Genomic DNA, 12191 nt, shown 5'->3' with positions numbered 1-12191 from the left:
AGATCAAAAATGGGGTTTGCCAAATGAATTCACACAAAGAAACCCTAATAGGATTAATTCCTCATGGTAAATGGTTGCATCGCCCTCTGTTGGTTGAGTACCTAAATCTAAATTACCACAAATATAACAAGTTTTCATTATTATGTTTGGCCTTATCTTATCAAGACTGAGTCAACAAAACATTAATTGGAATGCGCCGAGTGTCAAACAATTACTGACTCCGCTTTATCTGGAAAAGACAAACTCTATTACACCGGTGATGATTATAATAAATAATGTTGTGTGTCAGGCACAACGATAGAGTGGAAGGACAGAAATATGGCATCTTTGGGTGCATTCACGCAAGACCAAACACACACACACAGACACACACTATCGGGAACAACAGAGAATGTATTTGCTTGTCAGAACCATGTGTACAAGCTCGAGTGTATGTGTGTGAACATGCATGGGGGTGCGTTTATAGCCCCTTTGCCCGTTGCCATGACTCACCAATGAGTCACAAGCCAGGGAGCGCCAAGTTGCGCAGATCAGGAGCCCTTCTTTGTCACTTCATAGTTTGGCGCGGTGCAGCAGCAGGTCGGTGACGTAATCTAATCATTAAGAGAAAGCTAGTCATCCTGGCATGGGAGTCAGAGGTGTCAGAAAGCGAGGAGGGCTGATTCAACAATCACTGACTCAATATGAGACATGAGTAGGGCTGACACTTGGTTACTGTAAATGAATGGTCTCACTTGACAGGTTGGAGTGTAGGGAGCTGAAGGGAAAGCAAGCAGGCACGCATCCCTTTCTAGGCCCAGTCACAGGTATGAATTATACATTCTGCGTCCATGCCGCTGAAAGATATGTATAATGAAATCCCACCACAGATCGTGTGATTCACACACACATACACACACACGCACACAGCGCTTACTGTATGTGCACACAGCCCAGAAACACAATGCCAATCCTGTTTCAGCTATCTGCAGAATGAGCTGAAGAGTGAAGATAGAACTCCCATGGCTCTTATCACACTCTGCCCAGCTACAGCAGCGTCGACAAGAAGAGAACGGCACATGTTTGCAGAGGAAACTAATGTGCGTTGAATGAAGGAAAGCAGGTTTTTCGGAGGATAACAGCACATTATAAAAGCTGAGTCTGAGCTAGATGGCATGATGCTGACCTAAGAGTTTTTGCATTCGCAAAGTGGACAAAAGGAATTTAGGGTCAGATAAATCACCTGCCCATCCCCCAACAACATTCAGATGGTGTGGTTACGGCTCTTCTGTGCCATCCTTTCCAAGCTTTTTTAAACTTTCTGCTGACTCGCTGTTCAAAGAGGAAACGTAGCCACAGAGTTTACGAATAATTGCGTGCCTTCATTGAATTCGAGATGCGACTGCTCCCAAGCGTATTCATGTTATATGTGGGTTGCTTTGTATTGCCTGCCCTCTTTGGTTCAGAGAGCCTTGCAAAATTGTTTATCCAACCCTCACTTTCACAGAACTGCCTCCATCAAATCAAAGAGCCAACCTTTCGCATGCTGGACGATGATGAGTTCTGTTTAGCTAAGAATAGAAAATAACAAGGTTTCTAAATGCACAGACATCCACCTCATCAACCTGCCTCACCAAAATATCCAAAACATGCAGAAAGACAAAAGATGTGTTTAGATGTCACCACTGTTTAATCACTTATAAATATCCTTAAATCAAAGTCTTTGAAACATTTGGCCCCTGAAGTTTCTTATTAAGGGATCTATTTACAGTTCCCAAAATGCTTGGTGAGCTGATATAATCTGTTAGTAGATGCAGTAAAGCTATACACCGCCAAACACAATGCCATGCATGCAGCTGAAGCTTGGGCAACAACAGTTCCAGGAAGCACCAAAATAGAGACAGGACGTTCATTTAGTAAACACAATAAAGCATGTCAGCAATCTGTGTAAAACAAGCTGTCAAATAAGATAAAGAAAGACATGATCTCTCTTACTCTATGAGTTGCTCCATTCCAGCACCCTGAGGCTCCAGCAGCTCCCCAGGTGGGGATTTGTAGTCCTCCTTTTTACACCCACTTTTTTATTTCCTGGAAGCAGACAAACAAGTGTGTTATCCCGAAAGTGCGTTAGAAGAAAAGGCCTGTATTTATCGACAGTTATTTTTACAGTAGGGTGAAATTCCTTTGTTTTCCCAGTTAGGAAGCTGAGGTCAGCAGCACACTGTAAACATTGTAAAACAGAGGGAAATGCTGAACAAGCACATGAGCGCCTATCTTTAAGTCATACATCAAAATCGTCATTCATTTTAAAGCTGAAGGTGATGTTTCCTTCAAGCTATTGGTCTTGTAGTTTGCATGTCCTCTGTAGCTGTCAGCCTCTCCGTGTTTTTTTAAGGGCCTCTCAAGCCCAGTGAGATCTTGAGGTGTTGAGTTTCAACGTTATCGTCATGCTGTGTGATTTATGATGGAAACAGAGCATAGGGCTGGTTTCTGTGTCCTTTGTGAATTTCTCTGAATGTTACACTAATACTACCAAGTATCCCAGCCTTCTACTTACACATCTAGAATGAATCTGAATAGGTGTTTAAAGCCCATAAACACGATCAGGACTATCAAGTCTTTTCTTACACCCATTTACAACTGGTTAATTACATGATTTGTACATTTACTGAAGCAATGGAAGTGACTTCCAAAAAGTTAATTCTGTTCATCTGGACGAAGCGTTTTCAGTGGGAGAAACTTCTTCAGTCTCTGATGACTGCAAGTTTCCCCAACCTTACAGTACATTTGCACAATGACTAAAACTAGCACCACTGATGAACAATGGGCTGCAAAGTCAGTTTCTTGATCATTAGTATGCAATTTGTCATGACCATTGATCAACAACCACCGATCAAAGACCCTTGTTCAATGGCCGTGAGTAGCATCCACAGAGAGTTGGGGAATGGTTGCAATCACAGCATTGTAAGATGGTGAAAGATGTACCCTTAGTCTCCCTCCTCGATTCAGAGATGGTCTTTCCCTTTTCACATAAATGGCCTCATTGACTCCTCGTTCAAACCAGAGTTCCTCCCTGTCCAGGATGTGTACATCCCCATCATTGAAAGAGTGGCCACTCGCCTATAGGTGTGAATAGACTGCAGAGTGCTTGCCTGATGAGTTAGCTCTTCTGTGTTGCGCCATCCACTTAGCCAGAGGTTGTTTGGTTTCCCTGATGGATAAATCACAGCAATCCTCCTGACTCTTAACAGCGTACACTATATTACTCTGTTTGTGCCCGGGGACATGATCCTTGGGGTGGATCAATTTTTGGTGCAGTGTGTTTTGGGGTTTGAAAGTCATAGAGACGCTGTGCTTAGAGAAAATGCGTCTTAACTGTTCCGATATTCCTGCCACATAAGGGATCACTAAGGGTTTTCAACTTAGACAGCAGTTGTCCTTCTTCTCTCCTGGATCACCTGGAGCTTTCTTTAGGTTTGACAAATGCCCAGCTGGGATAACCACATTTACTCAGGGCCTTCTTGATATGATGTTGTTCTGCTTCCCTGGCCACTGTGTCTGTGGGCATGGCTCTGTGTAGTAGCGTCCTGATGACACCCAGATTGTGCTCCAGGGGATGATGAGAGTCAAACTTTAAATTTTCTTTATTGCTTAATCTGATACTTCTTATCTCAATTAATCTATCAATAACTTGTCTATATAATGTTATAAAACACAGATCCTTGTATACTGCAAGGAAACACTCACAGACATATTTTTTCTGGCAAGTCCAAAGACCCAAAGATCCATGTAACTGTGATATATAACAAATCAAGTCATTTTATGCTTAGAGTACATTTAAAGATGTCTATCTGTCTTTATTAGTGAAAAACACTGTTGTAAAGCAAAAGACCCTGTAAATACTATCATTACTGTAGATAACTATCTAATTTTACTTTATATTACATGTAGTTAAACCTATGGGTTCATTTATAGAAGGAAAACTATAAAGTTGTTATTAGTTAACCTTCAGTTAAAGTTAGTAGTGTTAAGATGGCAACAACTAAAAAACAATAAAGCAAGCATAACACTGGATGACATGATAAATAGAGATGCTCTTGCTGACCAGCCAGGGACCAGAATCGACTGATTGCCAGTGTTATCGGCCTTGACCGGTGACTGAAAGATCAGCTAGCGAGCCTGTGCACCACAAGCACAGGAACACAGGCAGACAGTCCTCAGTGTGAGTCCTCACTCAACAGTGAGGGTTCTCAAATGTTTTTTAAATGTTTAGAACAGCAAACCAAATCAAACACTTAAATTACCTTCACACAGCAGAACACAAACAGCAAACAGCAGAACAGAAACTAACAAAGGCAGAGTAGCTAAAACTAAAGCTATCAAGAGCTCAGCGCCAGCCACAAGCTAGCAGCCTCAGTATAAGCAAAGAGTCAAAGGAGTTGCAAGGAAAATTCTGGAGATTCGTGAAACAAAGAAAAGGGTCCATGTCCTGTTATCTGGTGAAGCTATAAACATACAGGAAAAAATGTCAGGTAAAGGTTGGAAACTAGCACATAATGACAAAACAAGCAAATCTGGTCTCAGTTTCAGAACTGCGAAACCCAGACCATAGCTCTAAGGTACTCCTTGAGATTAAGCCCAATCTGAATATGCTAATTGAAAGAGGCTAATGTTTAGTCAACTTTTGAAAGTCTTTAGTGGAAAAAGATCCCCCATAGCCCTTTTAGGCACGTTTAAAGAAGCAAAAATGTTTTTATAATTAATCCTATACTATTGCCAATATTACTGTGCTAGGGCAGACATGCTCATGTTTGCCAGTGAAGAGTCAAGCTGTAGTATTGGAGCCAAATGCAATCATGATAATTTGGGACTTCCAGCATATAAAGGATTTTAGTACAGCAGTGGCTCTATTAGAAGTATAGGTGACCTTTCCAAAGGTTATTAAAAGAAAATAAGTGTTTAAGATTAGCTAAAAGCATTACAAGAAAAAAATGAATCAAATCACAAAGGCTGAGATTTACAATATGGTACCAAGGAAGGTTTTTTCTAAATAAGTAACTGTTACTCAACAATTAAATTACTAAAACAGTTGCTCTTTGATTTCCTGTGATGGCGTAATTGACTAATCAAGTTACTGCTGCAGGTCTACAGAGACAGTTATTCTTTTCTTTTTCTTCACACGTACACAGCTCAACTTGAATCAGTACAATGCGCATGAATCTAATCAATAGCTTTCATGTAAATGTCAGGCAATTATGCAGAGCTGCAGCACCTGGATAAACTGCGTATGGGTGCTAACACCTCTTTCGCCCCGAGCCTGCATGTTAATTAAGCTGAACATCTGGCGAGAGGGAAAACACACTGTCGGATTGAACCGACGGGATGCTGCCTTGATCCAAAGTGCTGAATGTTTTGGAAGGTGAACTTCAGTTAAATTTCTGATGGGCTTATTTCCCTGTGCCAAGATCTGCTGCAGTCCCAAAAAAAAAAGAGGGATTAGGAGCCAATCTTTTGCTGATGGTAGGAAATCTCTGGCTAAGAAAAGACAGCGGATGCTGAAATGTGCTGTAAGGTCAAGTTCCTACTTTTAACTGAATACATCATACTTCCTCTGGCTGATATCACAGAGGAGGGCATTGGGGTTACATGACATGCAATGAAGTTATTAGTTTGTTTTTATTTTTTATGTCTGATGTGGCAAACACAAAATGGAATAACCGCACTAAACTGAGACTAATGTGCCCTGGAATGGACTGATTGTGATAAAGAAACAAAAATAAATGGAGACTTCCACCGAGCATAAATGCCCTTATGCTCTTTGTTTGGGAAACCAGTCGATTGAGTTTTTGTGTCCCAGCATGGCAGAGTTTGGTCAACAGACAGACAACCAGACAAAGCAATTTATACCAGCTGTTCACGGATAAAAAGAACAACAATACATCAAACAGCAAGAACAAAAGACGACTCCACAACAGAGCAAAGTGTTATTGACTCACTGGTATCTCGGTTTTATTATCGCTCTCTAGTTCTGCCAGCACTGGCTAGATTTTGATAATCCTACTGTATGATGATAAAAGATTAAAGCAACATTTAAAAACGGCATGTTTTATTTCTCTTTTCACATATTTGTAAGGTATACACCTTCTTTTCTCTCAACCACACTGAGAGCTTTCCTTTCCTTCCACCTAGTCATGCATACTGATCCATGCTGTAGGGTAAGCAGGAGCAGTAGCCAGCCGCTGCCTGCCTGTCCCATCAAACATGCATAAGAAACAGATGTATCTTTGATGTAGGTTTGTTCATGTTGCCCCCGTGTGCATGAGTGTGTGAATGAGTATGTGTGCTTGTATGTTTAGTGTCTCTTTTTTTCCCCCTTTTTTTAAAATGTGCTTCCAGGCCCTACGGGCACAAGCTAGGCTGAGGAGATGCGGCTGCATGCCCCGACACACAAGCAGAGACGGAAGGTTGCCACAGATCCAAGGGAGGATAAATGATCGATGCAGCCATGCATTATCTTTGAAAGCATGATTCATATATTGAGGAAAGGAAGTATGCAACTGTAATAGCTCCTGTTATTAAAACTACCGCATTATGCATTCATTCCAGGTTTTGTTCAGCCTGCTTCAGATTAGCACAAGTGGTGCTCTACTGTACTATATTTTAAAGGCTTAACTATGAATATGTTTGCCTTTTGGACTGACAGTCAAGGAAGCTTTGAGAATAGGCACCAATAAATTCATACCTTCATATATCCATAAAGAGAGAACTATTGTGGAATATAATTATTCTTTTAAAGGTATATTTAGGGATCCTAGTACTCACAGCCTGGACTGTATTCAGAGGTTACTAATGTTAGAGTATTTCGCTGGCACTGCACTTAATGACAAGCATGGCACCGGTTCACGAGACACTCATCTTTAAGCACCTGGAGTAGTGAAAACTTCCCTTGCACAAGACTGTAAACAAGCATAACCATGAGTCATTCTCCTATCCTGCGTGTTGCCAGCTTCATTCCACCCAGTAGGTCCCAGTTTGCTCCGTCTGGTGTGTCTGCTGTATGACTGTACTGTAGTTACCCTCCACCCACCTTCAAAAACCCCCGCCCGTAAGTTGATGACCACCCAATGTTACCCACTCCCCAGTTTCCTACCATCTACACACAAATGCAAACAATCCGTACTGTAACACATGTATTTATTTTATCATTCATACAGCTACTACTTCCATTCTCTCTCTCTCACGCACACACACACACACACATCTTTTTCCTTTTCCCCTAAGACAATTGTGTGTTGCTCACTCTCTATTGTGGAAGCCAGTCATTTCCACATCTGTGCTGACCATAAAGCAGCAAAGGGCCGACTAAAAGCATCCTTTTCCTGACTGGCAGGGTCACAATCTGTCTCATATAAACACAGGACACACCTTAGCCCAACAGATTTCACATATCCTTCTGACCCCGTTACCTCCCCCGAAGTGCTCCTCTTTCCACTGACACGGGATACTAATAAATAAATGTTGACAAAGCCGCTTGTTTTGTTTTTGTTTTTGTTTTTTTTGTTTTTTTGTTTTTTTTTTTTACATCTTTCTCGTTGACGGGTAAAAGACAAAAAAGAACACTCAACTAAGATGGGTTTTTTTTTTTTTTAATTAAAATAGTGTAAAAGCAAAGCTAAGCCGGGGTCCTTTTGTGTCTCTCAACGTGCCTCGCGCAGGGTTTCCCTAGCATTGTCATGACAACTGTGTGTACGCACCGACACTGGCCTTTGAAAACAATACACCCACAAAAAGTTGACTAAGTGGGCTACCTAAGATTTTTTAAATGAAAAAAAATCGTCCAGAAAACAGAGTGAAGCAGAGACATTAAGCGGAAAGGAAAAGAATAGCGAACAAGTGCACAAGTGGGGACAAAAAGTGTAAGATGCAGTCATTCCCATACCTTCTTGTCGAAGAAGTATTTGTTTCCTTTTCAACTATTCCCGGGTGCCGTTCTTGTTAGCTAGAGTCAAGCGACTACTTAGCTTTTGTCACTGTGTTCTAAATAGTTAGTTTGTGACACCGGTACTACCATTTTTGTGTAGCGAGCCGTAGCAGCACGAGAAACAACTCCGCCAAGCTGTAACTTTTCTCCGCCCCGGACTGCCTGCTTCTGTCTATCAGGGGGGGATGCTTCGCTCCGCCTATCTCAACCCTGAAGATAAATCACTGTGATCCACCGGATTTCAACTTTGTGTCTCCTTACTGGTGGCAACATGTCTCTACCCCCCGTAAAATTACACAGTATGCTATTTATAATTAGCGATTTTTTTTTTAAATCCCATTACATTTACCGCTTTTTTAGTGCAAAATCGAAGCCACTATTTGTGCCCCGTCTCCAGGCCAGAGTCAATTGCGATGATTGATTTCGGACAGGACAATTATATTAATAAGACTTTAATGGGTTTTAGACTTTGCCCCGCTTCTTCATTAGCGAATCGGCCTAATCCTTTGAACTTTCCTTGTTCAAACAACCCGAGTGACACAGACATTAAAAGAGGTAATCCAGACTCACTCAACTGAATGCTTCACATGCTACCCTTTACTCCAAAAACATTTACATCTCTCCCCTGTTTTAAAGGGACAGCAGACTAAGATGGAGTTGAAGGGCAACAGCAAGATATATATATATATATACACACACACACACACACACACACATATATATATATACGTATATATATATATATATATATATATATATATATATATATATATATATATATATATATATATATACATATATATATATATTAAAAGTCGAATAACTTTTGAGCACGAAAAAAAAGTTCAAATGTGGAGATTAAAGCTGTCGTTTCAAGTCAAACAACTGCCCCTGTTCCTATATCGTTGACAAAATGCCTTGTGAAGATGAGTTAGTGAAAATGTACTTCAAAATCTGTTTTAGTATAAAAGGAAATTCTTTCTCTTTTAGCACACTGGCACAGTGCGGTGATAAGTATGAGGACGCTGAAGAGATGGTGCAGAAAACTGAAGCTTGTCAGATTGAAAAAAAGCACATTAACTTGACAGTTGGCTGGATTTGTAAAAAATAAAATAGCTGGCAATGGACAGATGCAAGATATACACGGTTACACCCAGTACCAACAACAAAGAGGATGTATGTTGTATCATAAGACACGGTGATAAAGTTATTTCACTAACTCATCAACACAAGACATTTTGTAAAGGGTAAACCCAGCCATGCTAGGGTTTAGTGTACTGACTTATGTCGATACTGTTATTTTGTAAGCTATTTTTGTTACTATACATGAAAGATAAAGGTAAAATATCTAGTTTCTTAATCATTTATGTGTTACAGTTAATCAAAACTAGCTATGTGTTTTGTTTGTTTTTAATTTAAATGCCCACAATTGTACTGAAGTAATACTCATGTTGTATATTATGTGTAATATATTTACACAAATGTTTGAAGTGCACTCACCAGCTTTTGTGTGCATTATCATGATGTTATTGAAAAGGATAAGATTATGTTTAATTAAGTGTCCTCACACACACACACACATGCACGCACACACACACACCTGTTCTTGTCTCCTTCCTGTCTCTCATCTCCTTCTCTGCTCTCCCAAAGATTGAGCGAACTAGTGAGCCCTTTCTTTCACTGAATCAAAAAAACAATGCCATACATAACAGTTTGACCGGCATGAACTAGTAGTTCTTTTTTAAAGTGATTCCCAAAGACCTATTAGCCAAGAACTTGGTATATCTCAGTATAGTCAATTGAAGAAACTGGACAAGTGGAGGATAAAAGAAGTCTCTGCCTTAAAAACAAAAACAAAACAAAACAAAACAAAAAAAAACAAAACAGCAGCAGCAAAAACCTGACACAGGACCTGAGACACCCATCTGACCCTTTAGCTGACCCATCTTCTGTTCACTGAAACACACACACACCTCCTTTTGTCTTATTGTTCTCCCACAAACACATTTTCTCCTCTGCTTTCTACCCTTTCTGTGTGGAGTTTTCATGTTCTTCCTGTACTTGTGTGGGTTTTCTCCACATATTCCAGCTTCCTGCCATGGTTATTGTGTGAGTGCATCAATAAAGACTAGGGTCAAAACTATAAGAAAGAAAGTCATCAGAGTCCCTCCTGAGAGCAGCTTTATGGAGGTAAAGTTGTAGATCAGCAATAATAGTAGGAGTCTGATGACAAGGTATGGTATGCAAAGCTGTCAGATATCACAAAGTGAATCTACGCCACCATAGTACATAATTACACTATAGGTAGCTACTACTGATAAAATTATACTACCAGAACTACAAGTTTATATTTTCATCTTTAATTCTAAAAGAACATTAAGTTTTGGAGCCAACATGGTTCATACTGTTAACCACTAGATAGCATCAGAGTGCCACTAGCTGGCACTGATACTAATACCATAAACAGGACCATATAAAATCTTACAGTGTTCAAATTACTTTAACAAAGGTTGAAGGCTCGGTGTGCAGTGCATGCTTAAACACGATTCACTCCCAAGTAATAATAATAATCTCAAGAATTTAAGCAATCAACAAAGAAAATATTTACCCCATAGAATTCTACAGGACTGGAAATCTTTTTACAACCATATCTCCCCATCTGGTGGCCTTGCAGCAGAATGCAAGTTTTTAGACTATTGGCTTAATTTAACCAACCAGGAAGCTAGCTAGCATCCATGTTTGATAGTGTTTATGACTTGGATGTAATATTTTACATGAGAGTGGGTGGAGCAAGTGTGCGTGCACCTAGCTGCAGGGAGCAGACTTTATTATTATTCATTACTTTATTGTCTCATAATCACAATCTTTTATTTATTTTGGGACGATTTATTTGACCTCAAACATACCTTCATGGTGGTTTTGTTGGTTGTTTATTGCTTTTGCCATATTATTATTATTTTAACTTAAACACTGCTGAAGTAGCCAAATGCATTTAAAAAAAAAAGTCATATTTAAAAAAGAAACCCTAGGCACCATATTTCCTGCCTTTTAATCCAGGATTTTGCAGAATAACACTCTCGTCTCGCAAACATCAAATCCTGCAAAGCTTCTGTGTCTCACTGTCGGTTTGATGTGAATGCCTTTAGCATATATGGGGGGAAACACATGCAGCTGACTGATAAATTAAGAGAAAGCCCTTAATAACTGAAGATTCTTCCAGACAATATATGATGGATGAATTTATCGTACAAAAAATGAAAAGCATCTTTTTCACCACCAAAGGAGACTTCTTTGAAGTAACACATCAAGGCTCTCCATTAGTAACATTAGAACACAAATGTAGAAAACGTTTTTTTTGTGGGCTCCAGTTTTCTGTGTGGCCTCAAGTGTATCTTTAAGGCTACTGCCATTTTAATTTGGGGGGTAAGGGAAGGGGGGACAATCAAGCTTGTTTAACAAGATCTGTCAGCAGACTGTGCAGGTTCAGTGCACAGGCACAGATACTTGCTAATTAGTTGACTATTAAAAAAACCTAGAATTTCAATATATAAAACAGACTTCTTGAACAATCTGTTTGCAAAATGAACTGTACAGCAAGTCAGCTAATTTATCAATATTTTATAAATGTATAAAAATGTTCCAAAAAGCACCACAACAATATTTTTAGTCAAGAGGTCCTTTTCTTACCAGAGCTCCAATTCATGTATATAGCACATTAGAATATGTCTAGGACTGTCTAGCAGACAATACATGAAACACCTGACTGTTAGCGTTTAAGTCTCTAATAATGCAGGAGATCAATATCCGACCAATATCCTTTCTTTAAAAAAAATCAGGCTGTAAATGTGTTCAAAAAGTAACACAGGAGTCTGTGTCGATTGACTTGCTTTTGGAGCCAGCCTCATTTGAGGTATTGCAATTTCTTTTGTTCCCTTCATTTGTTCGCTCCAAAGTTTCAGTTTAGTGGGAAAATGTTTTGTAAGAATGGTCTCTGCCACATTAGGCTTCCTGACTTGTAAGTCTAAGTCAAGCAACAGTAAATTGTTCTAAAGTTCATAATGACCCATCACCAATATAATGTTTTTGAAATAATTATAATGTTTCAAAAACTTGTAATATGAACTTGTAATATATACTTATTTAAAATAAGAGTAAATCTGATTTTTTATTGTAGAAGCCATGGCGTCAGGGTCAAGGGTTCTTCACTGTCAATTGACATTGTCATCTTTAA

General features: G+C 39.5%; 1 protein-coding gene across 1 annotated transcript in view; it reads right to left on the bottom strand.

Moving 5' to 3' along the window:
- The window catches only part of LOC116319833 (ankyrin repeat and fibronectin type-III domain-containing protein 1), a 155988-nt gene extending 147902 nt beyond the window's left edge, over positions 1-8086 (bottom strand). Inside the window, exons 1-2 of the mRNA XM_031739275.2 lie at positions 7919-8086; positions 1975-2067 (exon numbers count right to left, since the gene is read on the bottom strand). Of these exons, the coding sequence (XP_031595135.2) occupies positions 1975-1991 (17 nt within the window). The 5' untranslated portion in view covers positions 1992-2067; positions 7919-8086. The remainder of the gene's footprint in view (positions 1-1974; positions 2068-7918) is intronic.
- Positions 8087-12191: the final 4105 nt, after the last annotated feature.

The sequence above is a fragment of the Oreochromis aureus genome, linkage group 8 (assembly GCF_013358895.1).
Source record: "Oreochromis aureus strain Israel breed Guangdong linkage group 8, ZZ_aureus, whole genome shotgun sequence".
Lineage (NCBI taxonomy): Eukaryota > Metazoa > Chordata > Actinopteri > Cichliformes > Cichlidae > Oreochromis > Oreochromis aureus.
The sequence above is the reverse complement of the archived record's forward strand: the minus strand, read 5'-3'. Positions and strand labels throughout refer to the sequence as shown.